At 43.0% G+C, this 22,002-nt stretch overlaps 1 protein-coding gene across 1 annotated transcript in view; it reads right to left on the bottom strand.

Annotated features, from left to right (window-relative positions):
- Nucleotides 1–3,105: 3,105 nt before the first annotated feature.
- The window catches only part of ZC3H15 (zinc finger CCCH-type containing 15), a 50,191-nt gene continuing 31,294 nt past the window's right edge, over nucleotides 3,106–22,002 (bottom strand). The window contains exons 7-10 of the mRNA XM_077448758.1: nucleotides 20,736–20,882; nucleotides 20,182–20,283; nucleotides 9,306–9,432; nucleotides 3,106–3,586 (exon numbers count right to left, since the gene is read on the bottom strand). Of these exons, the coding sequence (XP_077304884.1) occupies nucleotides 3,402–3,586; nucleotides 9,306–9,432; nucleotides 20,182–20,283; nucleotides 20,736–20,882 (561 nt within the window). The 3' untranslated portion in view covers nucleotides 3,106–3,401. The remainder of the gene's footprint in view (nucleotides 3,587–9,305; nucleotides 9,433–20,181; nucleotides 20,284–20,735; nucleotides 20,883–22,002) is intronic.

Raw genomic sequence — 22,002 nt, 5'->3', positions numbered from 1 at the left:
CATCTGTTGGGCCAAGAGAGTTGCCATGTCACATGATCGCTGATCTGCGATCAGTTAACAAGGTATATAGTTTAGATTAAATCAACAAAGAGGATAATGTAAAGTTAACCCTGAAGGTTAGCACTTTAATACAAGAAAGCATTTGGCATGTTTTGGAAACTGCAACTTGGTATTGCATGCTGCCATTAAGCTTATGGTCTACCAGAACACCCAGATCTTTCTCCACCCATGATTCCTCCCATTGTTCTGCCCCTAGTATGTATGATGCATACATATTTTTATGCCCCAAGTGCATAACTTTACATTTATCAACATTGAGCCTCATTTGCCACATAGTTGCCCAATTAAAAACAGTGCATTGAAGTTTGCTGGCGAGTTGGAGACATTCTGCAAGTAAAGAAACATCCCACATTTAAGTCAGTTACAGGGAATCCCTGTCTTACCTTATCCACACTGAAGGTTCCCAGAGGGTACCAAACCTCACCCATGATAGTGGGCATCAGGGTCTGAATGCCATAGGAAGAGATCACAACCCTGGACCTGTATAGAACCCTGTGGCCACCCACTTTTTTGCGCCATATGCCAGGGTGAATGCCGAGTACAGGATCCAATGCACAAAGCAAACACTGCAGGTCAGCCCCACTAATGTGGGGTCCGGATACAGTTCCCAGAATGTACATCAAGGGCAATTACTTCAGATACTGCTAGCAAATCTAGACAATAAGTAGTAAATATTGCAGTAAAAAACTTTTCCAGGAGGGGAAGAGGCCCATAACCTAAGAACACTATCAAAACACTGGAGTCCTATGGAACATGGGTGGGGTTAAATGAAGGTGCACTAAAGGGCATTCCCAACAAACCTTTTACCAGTGTCCTATGACGTGAAGGAGGCCACATATAATCCAAGGTCTAACTGCAGAGCTTTTGTCCTGTGCTGTACAATTAAAGCTATACATATAGGAGGCTGCTAAAATTAGACTTTTCATAACATTGAGTACAGCAAATCAACACCGATACGCAATTACTGACATAATACAGGGTATGAAAATCAGAATATCTATACTTGGACAAATCATTTACACAGGAAAAAAAGTATTACATAAAAGTGACTTAAGTAAATGATTAGACACTCAAAAGGCCAAAGCTGTAATGAAAACGAATACACTTCTAAGCTAGACACAAACCCTGCCAGGAGAATGGACAAAGTATCATCCTTTAAAAAGAATGCTCCTCCAGCCAATTGTGCTGAGGGGGTTGGATTACATCAGTGATTTCCATGCAGAAGTGAGCCTGATTTTGCACACTCCAGCTTTAGTAAATAAACCCCTACACATCTGCGGGTAATTTTTTTTGATTTCCAGCCATTAATAAATCATCAGGGCCAGACTAAAATTTGGTAGCAGATTAAAAAAGGAGAATTATGGGCATTGGGGAGAAAAAAAACAAAAACAAACAAACATCCATGCCAGCCTCTGCGATGGAAGTCATGTTTGACAGTCACATCCATTGTTTTTTTCCTCATTTACAAAATAAAGCTTTCTGGACCAATGTTGGAAATGTGGGTGGCCAGTTTAAAAAAATAAAATAATAAAAAACAAAAAAAAAAAAAAAACAAACTAACAAACACACACCACAAACAAACTTGTGTTTAGCTCCAGGAAAACAGAAAAGCAGGGGGACTTTTGTCAGACCTGGACAGACTCAAGTCTGTTTACATCTGGCCACCTAAAAAACGAACATGGAGCTCTCAGTCAACCATGCTATCAGATCTTTCCTGTTTGATCATTGCTGCAGGCTATAGCCTACAATGCAGATCACTGTTTTCTGACGGGGGGGGGGGGGGGGGTCTCCCCATTGTCAGAATACAATAGCTCAGTAGGGAAGAGAATCCTTTTTTTTTTTTTTTGTTCAACCTACTGGTTAAGGAAAAAACAAAAAAAAAAAAAAATTTAAAAAAAATTTAATAAAATATTATAATAAAAACCACACACACTTGGCCTCATCTACCAGACTAATTCTAGTTAGGAGAAAAATACTTTAGCTCACACAGCAGCATGCTTACTCTAGAAACAAAAACAGATTTAGTGCAAGATTTACACAGTCCAAATTTAATTTGCATCGCCACAACCATCATACAATCTCGATAAAAAAATATTTGTGTTCTCTTGAGAACTAGAAGCCCGTCTGCTGCAGTAGAAGAGATGGACTTAGAGTTCCTAGAGTTCCTTCATTCACAGATCTGAATGAATGACACGATTGTTCAAAGCCCTGGACAGCAGAGCAGATTTCAAAAGCGACAGCTGCTGTTGGGGAGTAGAACCCCCCACACGTGGTCATGGGTTGGGTAGCTATGGCTGTGTTGAGACAGGAGCAATACTCTCCACCGCATATCCCATCAAACAAGACAACTGATGTGGCATGGTTATGGAGGATTCACTCTACTACTAGGTAGACATAATAATTTTTCGGGTTAAGGGTGTCAATTAAGAAAATAATTAGAAATTACAATGGATAGTCACAAGTCAATGGAATAAAGTCACACTGTCTTCAAACAAGAGAGCAAGAAAGCAGGTCTATTAGGACAAACATACATTTAACATTTTAGATTAAGTATATAGATTTCATAGAAATTGTCATTTAACCCTGATGGCATGGCAGCCACACCCTGGGCCAGTGATATCAGCAGATGTTACAGTGAACAGTGTCTTCTGACATTTTTATCATCAATGCAGAGCTCACATAGGGCACAACTACTACTCAATTTAAGTCGCATGCCTTGTGGAATTTCCTGGTTCAGGTTGGTGAGAATGTTGGGAAGAGTACTAGCCTGCCAGACTTGTAAAGCTGAATATTTATGTGTGCTTTTATTTATTTTTACCACTTAGCCATAGAGAGCAAGAGCACAAGGTAGCAGAGGCTCTCCATTCACCTAGACAATTCAAGAAATTTTTTGAAACCCTGTTCTGCCAGGTGATCACTATTAAGGAGTTATCACCAGTTAGGACAGTTAGTGTATGGCCACAACAAGTCTGTGTGCACATTTGTGCTGCAACAGTAAAAAATGAAGAGCATTTCCAGCCAGTCAAAATTTCAACAGGCAATAGGTTCTTGCTGGATGCATTTACTAAATCATTACAAATCAACACAGAAATTTGCGTTATAGTAAAAGACATCACATACCACTACACCCAAAGAGATCTTTGTCATTCCCATAGAGTTTGATCAGTCTGCAAATCTCATGACAACACCATAAGATTTTTATTAGTTTATTTTTCTTCTTGATGTGCACTTCAGAAGCAGTAAGGGAACAATTAAACTTTGTTGTTTAAAATAATAAAAAAAATTGAAGAGCTTGGCAGTCTGAATATCTCACTAGTGATGTAAAATGTGAACGGTGAGATTCATTCCTCAAGTGTGTTTAGCTGTTCCTCAAGTTCATCCAAATCTTCTCCAGTAAAAAGGTTTTCATCAACAGGCACATCATTGATCAAATTATCGTCTTGATCCTCGGCATCACTTTCTTCTTCATAGTCACTATGCTCACCATTTGTCATTTCTCCTCCTGATGCTTCACTTAACTTTATGTCTGAAGAAAAAAATAGGTTGAGAGTAAACAGACTTATTCAAACAGCAGTGGTTAAATGTAATGTCTTGCAATAAGGTCTTCTAAAGGAATATGCAAACAGTAAGTATAAATAAGGGTGTAGTCTACCTTTTGCAAAATGATAATAAATGAACCTTCACAATTACAAAAAAGTTTGCATCAGAGCATCGAAATCCATAAATCCATCTGCCACAGTGGCTTTCCATTCACAAATCCTATGAATGAATCTGTGTGGGGGGGAGCCGCAACTAATTCAAAAGAAAAAAAAAAAAAACGGAAGGCTGCAGGGACAGCAACCTCATGATTTAGGTAAATGGGGAGCAATTTGAGAGAGAGGATTGGGGAATGTGACCATGTGTTAAGTCACACCCTACATATGGGTGTAGCAAACATACATACAAAATATAGTAACAAAATTGAACAAAGCCTTTAAACCCAACAGTTTGCAGTGCCAAGATGACAGGGCTGGTAATCATGCAAGACTGGTACCTTTCATTGGGGTTAAGGGGAGTGAATGTTAAAAGTGATAGTAAAAAGTTTTTTTTTTTTTTTATTAAAAATGTTATACTTGCCTCCTCCGTGCAAGGGTTTTGCACAGAGCAGCTCCCATCCTCCTCTTCTGGGGTCCCCACCGGTGTTCTATCAGGAAATGCCGGCAAAAAATGTCTTGGGTCACATGCACAGGAAGGCTGGATTCCCATCTATGCAGTTTTAGTGCATTTTGCAGATTTGCGCTGCATGTTTACATTTAACATGGTTTCCTATGGAACATGTTCTGTAGTGCAAATCTGCAAAATGCAAAAATCACTAAAAATGCATAGGTGTGAATCCAGCCGAACGCACGCCACTCCAGCTGATATGTTGATCAACACAGTGCATGCACACATTGGAGGCATTATCCGACCGTATGCAAAAAGCGGAGGGAAAGCGTACTTGCCAGATTCTGCTTCGCTGTTGCAGAGTGGGTTTTGCCTGTATCAAACGCAGTGTTTAAGTCTGGTTGACCATGTGGAGAAGCATAGCCTGATCGCCCGAAGTTCCAGCACATTGATCGGCAACTGGGATTCTTCCCACGACCAGAGACTCTGTCGACATACTCCCAGCACTCCACCCCAGCCGGTAAGGCTGCATCTTTTGTGATCACCGTCCAATAGATAGGAAGGAACGATCTCCCGTACCGAAGGGCTGGAGACCTCTGCCACCATAGGAGGGAATCCCCGACTAACTGGCTCACCCGAATCCGACGATCCAGGTCTAATGAAGATTTGTCCCATTTTGACAGGATCTCCTTCGGCAAGACTCGAGTGTGAAATTGGGTGTACGGTACCACCTCGAAGGAGGCTACCATGAGGCCCAGAACTCGCATGCAGAAGCACAGCGACGACCACCTGCGGTTCATCAACAACATCACCGCAGCTCGGAGAGTCTGCAGGTTGTCTGAAGGGAGAAAAAAAAAATTGTTTCCATGGAGTCCAGCAATAAGCCTAGGTACTCCAGGTGTTGGGTTGGCACGAGCACCGACTTTTTTAGGTTCAGTACCCAACCAAACTCCTGTAAATCGCCACATCCTCCCTTAATTCTGAGGCGGAAGCTGCTCTCAGAAGGAGGTCGTCTAGGTAACCCACGACTGATTCCACGTTGTCTTAACAGTGCCAGAATTGGAGCCAACACTTTGGTAAAGACTCAGGGTGCCGACGCCAGGCCAAAAAGGAAGAGCTACAAATTGGTAGTGCTCTTCCCCAACTGCAAAATTGCAGAAACATCTGATGCCTGAGGCATAGGGGTATATGCAAGTATGCATCCTAGATATCCAGAGATGCCAGGAATTCCCCCTGATGGAGCGCAGTGACCACAGAGCGAACCGATTCCATTCTGAACCTTTGTACTTTCACAAAGCAGTTGAGGGCTTTCAGGTCCAGGATTGGACGTACTCCTTACTTTTTGGGGACTACAGATTAGAGTAGAATCCCTGAAACTGTTCCAGCTTCGGAACAGGCACCATCATCCTGCGCATGAGCAGGTCCTTTACTACTCCTAACAGGGCTTCCCGGTGAGCCGGGAGTAAAAGGTATGCTGGAGGGGGAAAAAATAAATAAAATAAATCCGTTTGGTGAACAAAAAAATAAACTATCTTGTAGCCCAATGAAACCAGTTCGAAGACCCATTGGTCAGACAGCAGTGAGGTCCACCGAGCTGCATACTCCAGAAGGCGCCCCCCCCCCCCCCCCATCGAGTGTCGGGCGGGGGCAAAGCTTCATGCGGTAGCATTTTTGCTTGCAGGCTTGCGAAACCAGGGACTTTTGTCCTTCAGCAGACGCCCTGTCGGACTGGGAGCTCTTAACTGTCGTCCCGGGTGGGCAAAAAAGACGTTTGAGCGGAAAAGGAGGGCCCTTGCCTACGGCGTGGCTCCTTACCCTTCCTGGACTGTGGGAGTAACATGCTCTTCCCACCTGTAACATTCTTAAGAATGTCATCCAGCGAAGCTCCAAATAGCCTCTCACCAAGGAAGGGCAAATCCGCCAGAGCATTTTTAGATGCTTGGTCCACAGACCAGAATTTCAGCCAAATCAGGCGCCGTAGCACCACTGCTGATACAGATGCTCTAGAGAGCAGGGGGAATTGTATTCAGGGCAGCATCACAATCATACATAAGGCTGTGCACAAACTGGTCTGCCAGTTCTATGCAGACTGGGGGAGACTGTTGCTTCACCAATTCACAGTACACTAACTTTGCCCACTCAGTAAGCGTCTGCGACACCAAGGCCGTGGCCAGTACAGGTCTTAATGCTGACCCCCACTACCGTAAACATGGACTGGACCACTGCCTCGAGTCTCCTGTTGGTAGGGTCCTTGAATGCAGGAGTCCCTTCTACCAGAATCGTGGTTACTTTATTCAACCTGGATACCGTGGTGGTAGTGGGGGGGGGGGAGGTGTCAACGGAGCCGTCCATTTCTTAAGGAGGCTCTCCTCAAAGGGCCAACGCACTGCCACGCTTCTTGGGACTGAAAAGGCCCGTTGTGGGCTTCCCCATTCCTTGTAGATGAACTTATCAAAATTAGTCAAATATGGAAACACCTTTAGGTGTACGGGTCGGTTTACAGGACCCAAAATGGACCGACACATCAGCAGAAGATCCTGCTGCATCCTCAGGATATCCCGCACATCGGTGATAAGTGCTCCAACTAGAGCTTTTTCCTGCGCTGACCCAGACACAGAATCATCCTCACTGTCTGAACGGTCCTGTTCTGCATCCTCTGACATGTCAGAACAGGGGCCACCTGACACTGTGGGGCCAGAGTCTGAATCAGACGTTTTTTACCCCAAAACCCCCCCCCCCCCCCCCCCATCCACCCTGACAATGAACTTTTCCAGGAGTGGGGACAAAGCATCCATAGGCACTGCATTATTTGTAGATGAGCCAGTTGCAACTACAGGGATGTCTGGGAAGAAGCGCCAGCTTCTGACGCCATGCTGATCCACCTTGTCTGCCACACTTGGGGACTTAGGACAAAGGTACACAATCCCACCCTCCTAGCTTCTCACAGACTGAGGGGCCCCACCACAGGATTCACTCCGACCAAGTGCTGCGCTGCCGCTGAGTTCTGTGTCTAGTCACAGGTGCCCAGAGAGAAGAAGAAAAAATAAATAAAAAAAATAAAAAAACGCGCTGTTCTGAGGTGAAATGACCCAGCACTGGACGTAAAACCACTCTGAGGCTACAAGAAAATGGCTGCCGGCCGTTCTTGTATACAAAAAACACCAGGAAAATGGCCACCGGACCTCTAGAAAATGGCTGATAGCCATGCTCTGCAAAGAAACGAAGGGAAAATGGTGGCGCCCACCGGAAAGTGGTACCAGCACATGCTGAGGAAAAGTTTACACAGGCACCGCAGACACAGAAAAAAAAACACACGGACCCAAACAGCCAGCGCAGTCCCTGTCAAGGTACAGAGCCCCCCCCAGCCCAGGTACACACACCGCACCTCATGCCCAGTCATGCAGCGTTCCCCGCAGGGAGGAGGAGGGAAAAACAGGGTGAGAGGAAAGGGAGACCTCCCAGGGAATGCCCAGCTGCTCTGTCCTGCCGAGGCATGGAGAGCTGTACTTGCCCGTCTGGTCGGAATAGCTGGAGGCATTCCATCACAGACCCATCGCCCAAGCAGCACACTGACACAGACAGCAGTAGCCCGTTCATATATGTGCCCCGGAGCATATAGCTCACCGGTCGCCCCTGGGGCAGAAGGGGCATGTCGTGTCAGCCAGCGCGTAGCTAGGACCTGCTGATGCTTGATGGCCAGGCTGGGGAGACTACAAGGATCTATATTATCCAGCCAGCTGTTGATAGAAGATCACAGGATCAAAATCTTGCGGAAAAAAAATCCCCAGGACCAATGGTCCCTTCAGGGAGCCTAGATCCTTCTTCACTAGGCAGGAAGAAAAAAAAAAAAAAAAAAAAAAAAAAAACACGGAGCTGCAGGAAGCAGGCTGAGGGGTTATAGCCAGAGGGACCGCCCCCTGGGTGGAACTATGCAGTTCTGCTGTTTTTACATGTGTTACATGTTCTGCCTAGTCCTCACCTGAAGGTGGCGTGATAACCCTACAGTCAAGATTTGAAGGAGCTGTGTCCGTCAATGAACAAAAGACAAAACGGCCCTGTCATTCAACAGCCAAATCTTCTGGGGCTGTAGTGGTTAAACGAACACGATTTACCAATTTTTTTGTATAAGATGTGAAAGATGATGATATTACCCTGAATAAGTACCCAAAATGTCACTGGCGCATACTTTTAAAAAATGTTTTATTTTTATTTTTTTTATTTACAGGTTACCAGTTGCTGGAACTTCGGGCTCTCATTCTAATGTTTGCAGCAATAACTCACGTGTGGGACAAACGCAGTTTACCTATGCGCTCGCTTCTGGGTATTTTTTGGATATCACTTTTGTTCCCATTTCAAGAAATTTAAACATCCCTTGAAATAAAAAAAAATAAAAAATAAAAAAAAGAAGAAGGAGGCATGACAGGTCCTCCTTATACCCTGGAAAGCAAGAGATGAAAAGCTTTTTTTTTTTTTTTTTTTGTAAAAAAATAAATAAAAAATAATAATATGGCAGTGTTTACATCTGCCAGAGCCGGAAAGGACATGACGACCCTGGGAGGCTGGAAGCCATGTCATGGAGATGGCTAGGGACCATCCTGTCCACAGCCAGCTCAATGGTAGTCCAGCCTCACTGGTGGATCAGCAAACTGGCTTCCCGATCTCACGGGAGAGCCTGGAAAGGCACCTGAGGCCAGGGACATCCCCTCCCACTGCCTGTAAAAGTAAACCAGTGGCTGAATAGCCACAAGAATGGCTTTTACTTTACAGGGAATCGTAGGCTGAAAAGAAAGATATCTGAATGATGCCTGTAGCTGCAGGCATCATTCAGAAATTACCACGTCAACTGAAGGATGTCATAGGACCTCCTACAGACAAGAAGTGGTTAACATACAACATCCTACAAGTCCACAAGCTCTGAGATCAAGGGCACAGAAAAAATAAATAAAAAGTAGATCTCTAAACCTCTACATTAATCTTAATGGGTGCGTGTAAAAAGGGAAAATGCTAACTTATCATGGTTGGAGAAGGGACATTATTGCAAATTCTGTAAATTAAGGATAGAACGGCTGAAACAAACACAGAATGATTACCATTAAACTTACCCTCTCTATCGGTTGACGCAATATATGTGCTGAAACGTTCACTGCTGGCTACGGTTATTCCAGTTTCGTCAACATCTTTCAGGACAAATCGACTGAGATCAATATCCTGAACATCTGAAGTGTCAGTCTTTAAAGAAACAAAGAAAAAAAAAAAACACTTGTGAAGAAGATCTTCCTGAAAATTTTGGTTTCACAGATAAACACATTTATGAATAAAAGGGTACCTTCAAAATCAGAACAATTAGTGAAATGTTTCTGTAATTTCATAGCGTTCAGGCACTCTGGAGAGACTTTATTTTAGGCGATAATTATTCCTCCAAAATAAAAAAAAATGGCAATAAAGGAGTCTACTATGTACACAAATAAATGCTACTGGGAGTGCTTCATTCCTTGACATCAGTGGCCAAAAGAAAAACTGGTATATCTGGGTATGAAGTTGCATGCAAATTACACCATCTGACAGTAATGAATCAAAACTCTCTGGAGCTGCAACTTGTTACTTATAAAAGGAACCTTCTTTTACCCCGGGGGCAGAAAAGGGCAGATTCACCTTGAAGAGCAAAAAGGAAAATGCAAGGTATTTTGAAACATCCAGCAACTGTTTGTTAGTGCCGATATGTACATCCTTATTTCTTTTGGTTCTCCAAGCGAAAACCTTCAAACTCTAATCTAATCCTATTAATTTGCTCACACAGCTATTATCAGAAGCAGCAAAGCCCCTAGTGAAGCTCAGATTAGCAAATATGGGAGCTGCCATTGCTGACCTTGATTGGTAACCTTACAGATTCTTTTAAAACTGTAGTTTCTTTGTTGCACTTGCACTACAGCTGCAATAGGGTAACTTATATGAAGTGAATGAATTATGTCCCATGTCCCGCAGGTCCTTAAGAAATCTTCTCTCCACAGATTCCTAGTCCTCCTCAGTCAAACATCCAGCACCTTAAGGGTTAAAAGTAGGGATGCACCGAAATATCGGCCGAAAATGGTGATGCCTTTAGTGATTTTAACATTAAAATCCAGATATTCTATTGGAGTTTTTTTTCCCCCCGCCTACACTTATATGTAAAACTATCCTTAACTAATGTAGCTATCCTGCTCCCATGTTCTTCCTGAGGAAGTAAGCTTGTAGTCCAAGACAGGCATTGAGGAGCTTAGGGTTGAATACATTTTTATTGGTAGGATAAACAGAATATTAGGAACACAATTGACATATTGTTTTACAGAAAAGTGTCATTGAGCGCGCCAAATGGCTACCGCCTACAGCAGCGCTTGTGTCTAAGATTTTGTGTAGTCATAAATTCAATTTATGTCAAGCAAAAAAAAATAAAAAAATAAAATAAAAAGAAGAAGAGCATAAGGAAGATGAAGAAAAAAAAGGGATCAGAGGAGGAGGAGGGGGAAGGGAGAGTATCCTCTAGGAGAGACTGGGGAAGAGAGAGATTGATTTGTCGGTTGAGGATCAACCTCTGAATTTGGTTAGTGATCAGGGTAAGAGTGGAGTTGAGCTCGGGGAGACAGGGAGTATGTCAGCCAGGGTATCCAAGGAGAAGCGCAGACAGACCATAAAACGTTATTTGTCATAGGAGTTATTGTCAAGCGCCAACATTTCCTCCATTTACATGATGTCATTCATAGTGGAGACCCAAAGAGATAGCAGGGGAGTAGTGCCCGTTTTCCAAAAAAAAGGGGAAGGAGTTGTCGGGCCGCTGATAGAAAAACAAGTATTTTTTTGGGAGGCTATTGATCCTGGTAGCATGGAGAGAAAAGCTATCTCAGGGGTCAGTTGTAAAGATTCTTTATATATTTTATCATATACCTGAAATACCGGTTTCCAGAAAGGTCCAATTCGATCACACTCCCACCAAACCTGAAGGTAAGTGGCCGTGGCTGCATTGCATTGCCAGCAGGAGGCTGAGGTAGCTGGGAATATTTTTTGTAGCATAGCGGGGGTCCCTGTACCATCTGGACATAATTTTGAAGTTTTTCTCTTGTGAGTAACAGGAGATGGAGGACTTGTGCGCAAAGCGGAACGCAATCTGCCATTCCGCTCTGGAGGGTCTCTCCCAAGTCTGCCAACCACATCCTGGTGTAAGTGGGTAGGTCATTTTGGGTGAGGGCTTGGATCAAGTTGTAAATGTGGGAGAGCAAATGTCTGGGTAGCTCCTGGAGGGAACCTATAGATATTCAAATTCAGATAATGGCAGTGGATCTGCAATGAGAGGAATAAGGAGAATAAACAAATCTGAGGAGAGAATCTCACACAGTCCTCTCCTATACTAGAGCACAAGGATAGCTATGGTTAGGGGTGAGGAGGATGATAAAATCAGGGAAGTTGCCCTTGTAACCCCAGAGAAGAGCCTGTAGATCAACAGGGGACAGATCTTGTAACCCCAGAGAAGAGCCTGTAGATCAACAGGGGACATATCTTGTTCGACCATCACTGAGGCCTTCTGAAAAGTTTGTGAGAACCATTCTGGGGTACGGGACATGAGAGTGGCTTTATAATAAAGCTCATAATCTGGTAAGCATGTGCCACTGGGTAGCTTTGGGCATGTGAGCAACTTGTATTCAACTCTGAAGAGTCCCTTATTTCATAACAAAAACAGATCAAGAGAGCATAGGGCAGAGAAAAATTTGGGAATGGTTTGGAAACCAGGGTAGAGCCATACTCCCCCCAGGAGGCCAAATCCTGAGATGGGAGAGGAGGGGGGATATAATTTAGTGTGAAGAGATTAGAGAGATTAATGGGGGATCGTTACGCCTAGATAGGAGATGCTTTTTTCTGCCATTGAAAGGAATAGTTGGAGCGTAGCGAGGACATGGTTGATGTGGATAGGGCAATGTTGAGACATTGAGGATTTTAGAGCTCCCTGTTTGTGATTTTCAGCACGAATGTTCAAAGGATATTACAATTACTTGGCAGCTGCTATAATGTAAAATGGGTATATTATGGCACTTATACCACTTTTTAAATGGCATGCTTTTCACGCCTAAGGGTAAAACAAATCTTAATACCCAAGCCCAATTTTGCAACTTTGACAAGTGTTCGGAAAACAGTATAGATCAAAGACTTTGTGCATCCAGGAGGATTATACTTTTTTTTTCAGGACAATTTGGGCTTTCATTTGGTGCTAAATGTTAATGACTATCTTTTGGATTTTTTTTATTTTTTATTTTATCAAAAAGGAAAAAAAAAAAAAAAAAAAAAAAAATTATATTATATTATATTATATTATATTATATATAAACTAACTTTATATTTCTTGCTACTACCATAACCTACCACCAAACAACAACCACATAAGCAAGCATGTTGCGTGATGCTCCTGCTTCAGTTGTAAAAGTGTGGGGAGAGAAAAAAAAAAAATCTTCAGCAGCCTAATAGTTTCTACAGTGCATACAGAAAGTATTCACAACACTTCAATTTTTTCCCATATCTTGTTATGTTACAGTCTTATTCCAAAATTGATTAAATTCAATATTTTCCAAACATTTTAAATTCTACAAACAATACCACCAAATGACAACATGAAAGAAGTTGGTTTGAAATCTTTGCAAATTCGTTAAAAAATATATATGTAAATCACATGTACATAAGTATTCACAGCCTTTGTCATTTATACTCAAAATTGAGCTCAGGTGCATTTCGGTTTCCACGGATCATCCTTGAGATGTTTTTACAACTTGGAGTCCACCTGTGGTATATTCAGTTCATTGGACATGATATGGAAAGGCACACATCTGTCTATACAAGCTCCCACAGTGCATGTCAGAGCACAAACCAAGCCATGACGTCCAAGGAATTTTGTGTAGACCAAGACATTGTATAAAGGCAAAAACCTGGGGAATGGTATAGAAACATTTTTTTGCAGTATTGAAGGCCCCAATGGAAAAAGTTTGGGCCCACCAGGACTCTTCCTAGAGCGGGCCACCCAGCCAAACTGAGCAATCAGGGGAGAAAGGCTTTAGTCAAGGAGGCGACCATGAACCCAGTGGTCAGACAGAGAGCTCCAGCGTTTCTCTGTTGAGAGAGGAGACCTTTCCAGAAGAACCACCATCTCTGCAGCACTCCACCAGTCAGGCCTGTGTGGTAGAGTAGCCAGAGGAAAGTCACTCCTCAGTAAAAGGCACATGACAGCCTACCTGAAGTTTGCCAAAAACAGAACCTGAAGGACTCGGACCATGAGAAAAAAAAATAATTCTCTGTTCTGATGAAACAAAGATTGAACCCTTTGGCCTGAACGACAAACATGTCTGGAGGAAACCAGGCACTGCTCTACACCTGGGCAATACCATTCCCACAATGAAGCATGGTGGTGGCAGCATCATGCTGTGGGGATGTTTTTCAGCGGCTGGAACTGAGACTAGTCAGGAACGAGGAAAAGATGAATGCAGCAATGTACAGAGACATCCTTGATGAAAACCTGCTCCAGAGCTCTCTGGACCTCAGACTGTGGCGAAGGTTCATCTTCCAACAGGACAACGACCCTAAGCACACAGCCAAGATAACAAAAGAGCGGCTACGGGACAACTCTGAAAGTCCTTGAGTGGCCCAGCCAGAACCCAGACTTCACATATTTCTGGAGAGATCTGAAAATGGCTGTTCACCGACGCTCCGACAGACAATCTGATGAAGCTTGAGAGGTCCTGCAAAGAAGAGTGGGAGAAACTGGCCAAAAATAGGTGTGCCAAGCTTGTAGCATCATACACAAAAAAGACTTGAGGCTGCAATTAGTGCCAAAGGTGCTTCAATAAAGTATTGAGCAAAGGCTGGGAATACTTATGTACATATTTTTTTTTTTTCTTTTTAATAAAATTTGCAAAGATTTCAAACAAACCCCTTTAACATTGTCATTATGGGGTATTGTTTGTAAAATTTTGAAGAAAATAATGAATTTAATCCATTTTGGAATAGGGCTGTAACATAATGTGGAAAAAGTGAAACACTAAAAATTCTGGATGCACTGTATAACCTCCTTTCCTTCTGAACCTGCATCTTCTAGGACAGGCATATCGCCATCCGACTTAGACTGGGGAACTGTAACAGCCCTCCTATAATGGAACAGTAGTGGCGTCTTGTAGTCCTGGACAAGGCTACATGTACCAAGGCTATTCGTTGTCCAACAAATTATGACAGATGCAGAAAATTCTGCTTATGTCAGGAGACGACTTGTTGCATGCCTCAAAAAAAAGCAGAAAAAAAAATAAAAAATGTGGTTCCTGGTCTGGTGCTAGGGAAGCATCACTAGGAGATTGAGAGTGAATGTTTGCCTGGGGTTTAGCCATGGCTGCCTTTTGCCTGTTTTCTGCCATAGCTACAGGTGCAAGTATTACCCTGTAGGGTACTCACATAGAAGGGTGAGGAATATAGGGCTATAGTGAGTATGCAGAAACTCATCCTGTAATAAATCCTTGTGGTGAAAATGCAGGAGAAAGCACCCTTATATAAAGGGCTCTAGGCAGAAGTGGCGGTAAAGTTTGCGACCAGTGGTTTAATGCAAAATCTGGTCATCTACTTGAGATTAAGCTCCAAGTTATGGAATATTACCAATCAAGTTTAAAAAAAAAAATTTACACTGTAAAAGAACACATTCCAAAACAAAGCCCCAGTTTTTACAGTAACAGTAACTGCCAGACCCGGTCTTTCTTGGACTGTATATAAACTCGCCCACCACATTGGGCATAACTGAGGGGGGTCTTCAAGTTCCAATAGCGATAGACCTTGACCCTGGGACCTGTATAGCACCGTGGCTGACTACAAGTGCCATTGTGAGCAACCATGTAGGATCCAGTGGCCAAGGCATCATTACAGGATGTCCCCAAGTCATGGGGTCCAGGTGCAAAGGTTTTTACATGAGGGCGAGCCAAACCAAAATCATAAATGAAAAAATAGGATTTTTATAACAGCTTACCTGTAAAATACTTTTCTTGGAGTACATCATGGGACACAAAGCCCTAAGTAAATTACTTAATGGGTTATAGGCCACCTTCAGGTGATGGACACTGGTATATCCAATATAGGAAGTTCACTCCCCTATACAACCCGTCCTCCTTTCAAGAGTACCTCATTGTAGCAGAGCAATATATCTAAACCCCAAAAATAAGGCCAGGACCTCTGTGTCCCATGATATACTCCAAGAAAAAGGATTTTACAGGTAAGTTGTTATAAAAATCCTATTTTCTATATCGTACATCATGGGACGTCCCTTAACAATGCTATTTTAGGGGAGGGAGAGACAACCCGCAGGGTACCCCCCAGACTTGAGGACCTATAATTCTGCCTGCAGCAAACTGCGCCCGAAGGCAATAGCCTCATACCTCCTTACAGCCACCTGATAACATTTTGTGAATGTATGTATTGAAGACCTAGTTGCGACCGTACAGATCTGAGCCATGGAGGCATGGTGACGCACTGCCCAAGAAGCACTAACCGACCTGGTAGAGTGCACCTTGACTTGAAAAGGGGTAATCTTATCTTGCCGAATCCACTTCGAGACAGTTGATTTTGACACTGCTTGTCCTTTCTTAGGACCCTCTGGCAGAATAAATAAGACATCGGTCTTTTGAATCTGAGCAGTGACTTTTCTTCCCTAGAACATGGTTTTGGAAAAAACTATGGCAGGAAAATAACTTGGTTCAGGTGAAAACCTCAAACCACTTTTGGTAAAAAAATCTGGACGAGGACGTAACACCACTCTGTCCTCATGAATAATCAAGTATGGCTCTTTACAAGAAAGAGCAGCCAATTCTGAAACCCTCCTTGCTGAGGGTATTCCAACCAAGAACACCAGCTTCCTTGTCAGAAGGACTAAAGGAATATGCTGCATCGGTTCAAATGGTTGTTTTTGTAACACTGACAAAACTAAGTTCAAATCCCAAGGGTTCAAAGGTGATGTAACTGGCTGAGACTTGGCTGTTAATAGTACTCGAAGCCAACTTCATCTCTACCCCTAATTGTAGAAAGGCAAGAATTCTGCCTATGATATATCTCCGAGGGTGCCAACCATTGGATTCACACCAGAAAACATAAGCCCTCCAACCTCTACAATAGATAGTTTTGGAAGCTGGCTTCCTTGCATTAATCAAAGTAGAGATAACCGACCAGGAAAGCCCAAGCCCAAGTTTCTTCAGAACGTGGGTTTCAATAGCCAAGCCATTAAATTTAGCGCTTGTAAGGTAGGATGGCATATCGGCCCCTGTGAAAGTAGGTCTGGCCGTAGTGGAAGGGACCATGGATCCTCCACTGCCATCTTTAGGATTTCTGCATACCATGATCTTCTGGGCCAGGCTACTGCTACCAAAATTTTCAAATCTTTCCAGCTTGATCCGGCAAAGAAGAAGTCGAGGCAGAATTTGAATAGGGGGAAATGCATAGATCAGTGAGACCTGATCCCACGGGGTCACCAATGCATTTGTTCCGCATGCGAATGGATCCCTTGTCCTAAACACAAAGTTGACCAACTTCATGTAGACTCTTGATGCTAGAAGATCTACATCTGGAGTCTCCCATCTTTGACAAATAGCGCAAAATATGTCAGGGTGAAGAGACCATTCCCCTGGGAATAACTGCTGGTGACTTAAGTAGTCCGCCTGCCAATTCTCTATTCTCGGAATGAAGACTGCCGATAGGCACGGAATATTCCTTACTGCCCAAGTTAGAACATGGCTCACCTATGTCTGCGCTGCAAGACTCTTGGTGCCCCCCTTGGTGGTCGATACAAGCCAGCGCTGTGGCATTGTCGGATTGGATCCAGACAGGATAATCCCATAACCTGGGAGTCCAGGCCTTGAGTGCCAGACGCACTGCCCGAATTTCTAGGATATTGATGGGCAAGGTTCTTTTGGCTCTTGACCACTGTCCCTGGACAGTTGTGTTTTCTAGTACTGCACTACAGCCTGAAAGGCTGCCATCTGTCATTACCACTTTCTAGATAACTGGTCTGAAGGATTTTCCTTTCAGCATACTCTGGGTTAGTAACCAACAATTGAAGCTTTGGGACACCCTTTTGTTACAAAACGGTATTCCATCAGCTTGGAACAGTCTCGAATGGAACTGGGCATAGAGAACTGTGTCGAATGAAGCCACCATCTTTCCCAACAACCTCATGAATGGAAGGAATCTCCTTTCGACCTGACCATCAGCACCAATTCTATTATGGAGTTGATTTTTTCCTGAGGCAAGAACACCTTTTTCTCTGTTTCTACGATCAGACCCAAATATTCTAGCTTTTTCAGGGGTTTCAAGAAAGACTTCTCTAGGTTGAGAAACCAACCCAGATTTTTCAAGTAAATCGGCTGTAATGAGTACATTTTGCTCCAAACGAGCCACTGATTTACACCGGTCTATTAGCAATAGATCTAGATATGCCAAAACTGTTATGCCCTGTGCCCTTAACCTGGCTAGAGGTGTGGCCATTACTTTTGTGAACCCGCCGGGGAGCTGTGGCTAGCCCGCAAGGCTATAAACTGAAAGAGCTGCTGTTCTACTTTGAACCACAGAAACCTTTGGTGAGCGGGAAATCTAGGGACATGCAGATCTGCATCCTTGATGTTGATGGGACGCCAGAAACTACCAACCTGATTGACTCCATGCAAAAAGGAGCGGATCTTCAGGAACCGATTTCTATTTTTTAGATCTAGAGTGGGTCTAACATCTCTATTTGGTTTTGGTACCGTAAAGAGATTTGAATAAAACCCCAAACCTTGCTTTTCTGTGGGGATTTGCATGATCACCCCTTGAGCTAGTAATAAGTCCAATGCCTGAAACAGACAGTTTTTTCCCTGGATCTTTGGAAACATTTGATCTCAGAAAAAGAGATGGGGGAAGTTCGCAAAATTTTAGTTTGTATCCTAGAGGGGGGGGGGATGATCCATCTGTCCTAAAATTCAATTTGCCAGACTTCCGAGTATTGCAGAAGTCTTTCAACCACTCTGGCGGGGGGGGTGCGCCTCTTCACGATGAGGCTTTAGTATTCTTTGCAGATTTCCAGCCCCAGGTCTTCTTCTGTGCCTGACCCTGAGGCTTTCCTCTGGAGTCTGACAGTGGAGGCCGTAGCCACTGCCCAGAGGCAGATGCCCTTGGCGCAGGGGAAAGTCAGTTTAAATTAAGGACATTTATACTTTGACTGGCAAAAGAGTACTCTTACCACTAGAAATCGTTTGGATGTATTTGTCCAAATCCTCCCCAAATAAATCGATCCCCATGAAAAGGCAAACTAGTCAGAAGCCTTTTGCAAGGTTTTAACCACATGGTCCTAGGCATGTGTACTAGCACAAGCGCAAGGCGGGACACCTGGTGAATAGAATCTTTCATGGCGTCTATGGCAAAACATAGCGCCTTTGGTAGTTCGGCAAACTCCCGGGCCTACTGTGCCGGAACCTCTCTAAGGGCCTATCTAAACTGGCCCCTTAGGGACTGACAGACACCTATTGCAGCGACTGCAGGCCGAGTAACCGCATCTGCCAAGGAAAAAAAAAAAAAAAAAAAAAAAAAAAAAAAAGATTTAAAAACAGAAAACCCAATTTTGGATCTTTAAGCATTTGTGCATTGTCTACTGGCCAAGCTAGACTATTATTCGCACTGGAAATCACGTCAACTGCTGGTACTTTCCATGTTTTGGAGAATTTCTCCTCCATGGGATAGAGTGCTGTGAATCTTTGGAGGGAAAAAAATAAATAAATCGTTATCTGGGCAATCCCATTCAGTATAAATAAGCTTTTCTAATAATGCATGTACAGGAAACGCATGAAAAGGCTGCGAAGGTTTTAAAGGAACCTAAAAGAAACATATCAGCTAATTCTGCTAGAGGTAGCTTGAAAGAGGCACGAACCATCTCTGTAAGAGATTAAGAAATTGCTGGTACGAATTGAGAGGCTGAAAAAGGTTCATCTACCGTTGTTTCCTCTGCAGAGGAGTAACCATTTGTATTTCTTCCTGATTCCCCTGGGGGTAAGACCTCATCCTGTACCCACTGTTGCCTTGTTAATTGGTCTTATGTGGGAGAGGGGGGATTTAACACGCTTTCTACCCTTTTGGATAGCGGATACAAATAAAGTCGCTAATCATTCTTCTAAGCGCTGCAGGGCAGAAGAAAACGCATTTTCAGTCACGTATACAGGGGCTGAAATGTGAGAAGCAGTTGCACCAATTGGTCCCAATGACTCACCCTGGCTTGCCATATCTGGTAACTCAGGAGAGGATGACAGTATGAACATACGACAGGAACTCCCAGCGCAGGGAGTGGATTTTTTTTGGTATCTTTGGGTGTCTTTTTTGGGAGCCATAGTGCTAAGCACAAAAAAAAAAAAAAAAAAAAAAAAAAACAGAGGCACTTTTTAAATGCACAACTCGCTGAGCAAAATAGTTTTAGCAACACAATGCTAATAAAGTTCAGCTTTTTAGTTGTTCATCATGTTATTTCCTGTACTGGAAATGTCTGCATCCCTTACGTGCCCACGCTGCAGCTGTTGAGTTGTGAGAGTCCGTCTCCGGCGCCATGTGCCTCGTGTACTTACGTCCTGCAAACAGCGCTGCACCCTAGCCACTCCCCCTCCATCAACCAACATCTTCCCTCTGCCTTTTAAAATTAGCCCTTAGATCGCGGATGGCTGACATGCTCTGAGCGAGAGGAGAGGCGAGGAGAGGCGAGGCGAGGCGAGGGAAATTTAAAAGAACATCTATGGGGAAATAGGAAAATAAAAAGCCACTGCAACCCCTAATTGGGGGGGGGGGGGTGTTCGGGGGGGGTTTGGGATGTACAAGTTTCACCTGAAAAAGAAAAGAAATGTACTAATCTATGCATTTAGTCCCTATAGTAAAGTTTTAAAAATGGTAATCACATAACCTCATTGGATATTATCAAAACAGAATAAATACCTCATCTGCATCCTGCTCTATTGTATACTGAGTGTCATCTGCTTCTTCATCATCATCATCTACAAGCTCAGGTCGGAATTCAAATACTTCACGTCCACTGATCTGAAAAAAAAAAAAAAAAAATTGAGATATATATATATATATATATATATATACACACATACACACACATATATATATATATATATACACACTTTTAAAACACAAAACTAACAATTTAAATTGGAAAATGGCAATACGGGTGGGTGGCAAACAAACAAGATGAAAGGCACCAACATCCTTGTATGTAAACGTAAAAAGGGAAAATGGTTTAGCGTTGGAGTGTCCAGTGATTACATTGTATCATCTGTTTTAAATTCTTAGATGTATCCTTGAACATGTGCACATAATTAAAAATTTACAATATAAATTATGTTTTGTATGCAACAATAAAAATTCTTGCAATTTTACATACTTACTGTCCAGCATTGTAATGACTTGTGTTGGCACCCTTACAAATCCCGCCAAACCATTTTCCCTATACATAACTTATATTATTTGAGTGGAAAGTATACCCCTAAGGATTTTCCAGCTTTAAAGTCTGCTTTTCTTCTTTCCATCTCTTCTTCAGCTTTAACTATTCGATCATTCCTTTTTCGTTTTTTCCACGCAAGAAAAGATTCTAAGGTGATCCTGGTAACATTTGGTCCAAGAGCTGCTCGCTAAACAGACAGAAAAGTAGTATAAGTCACTGTGTTGCAATGCTGATTAAAAAGGGATAAAAAAACAGTAAAAACATATTCATGTAAAAGTTTTGCAGTACAAGTGGTCACTGCAGTGGTGGACACTACAGCGCGGGGGGGGGGGTCAATTTTTCAAAAGCCCTACCCTTCATCTGACCCTCAGTCGTTGCATTTCTGGACACTCCAGGAACACACACACACACACACACACACACACACACGTCATCTCCCCAAAAAGGCGCCTGTGGTTAGCCTGAGTGCACTTGGAAGCTGCTCCTTTTTCCCTGCCTTGGGTGTACCAAGATGGCATCCGATGACACTTCCGGTGGCATGTAAAGATGGTGCCAAAACCGTAATTGGGGTGGCATGCTTCCAAACTCCTGGTTATTTGTTCCTGGCAGGCTTAAGTGGCAATGAGACTGGGTTTTCGCTGTTCATATCAGCGGCAGCTAAACTGTTGGCGGCTGTGGTCTCCTCTCAGTGCGGCGCAATTTACTTGGCAAAGGACACAGCACAAACACCCCACTGTGGCCCAGAAACAGGGAAGAGGACGAACGGACCCCTAACACCCAGCGCAGCCCCCTGCCAGGACCTAAAGGACCACCCTCTAGGTACATGCCCCGCACCCTCATGTGCCCAGTCACACAGGCGCCCATAGCATGAGGGGGAAAAAAAATAAAAAATAAAAAAATAAAAGCCCACACATGTTCTGTCTTATTTTATTTTTACAAGGTTATTGATTCTACAGGGAAGTTTACCATTGCCATGTAATTTCAAAAAGGTACTACACTCCCATTTAGCGGGCGTTTCACTTAATATTCAAGCTTTTATGTAGCATTTATTTTAATTTTATGTATATATAAAACTATTTTGTATGGTTATATGTCTGGGAAGTTAATCATTGCTGTGTCATTTCAAAAAGGTACAACACTCCCATTAGTGGGTGTGTCAATTGAAACGCTTAATTGTATGCAGCACAAAATATGTATTTTGATTTCATGTAATGTATGAATAAATCTCCTGTTTTTAGTCTTTGTTCATATTTGATTGATCCTGCATCTTAAAAATATATCATTTAAAAATTACTCAATCCTAAATA

Source organism: Lithobates pipiens, unplaced genomic scaffold (assembly GCF_037356315.1).
Source record: "Lithobates pipiens isolate NorthernLeopardFrog02 unplaced genomic scaffold, aLitPip1_a1.2 Scaffold_22, whole genome shotgun sequence".
In the NCBI taxonomy this organism is placed as follows: domain Eukaryota; kingdom Metazoa; phylum Chordata; class Amphibia; order Anura; family Ranidae; genus Lithobates; species Lithobates pipiens.
This window is presented reverse-complemented; position numbering and strand designations above follow the sequence as displayed.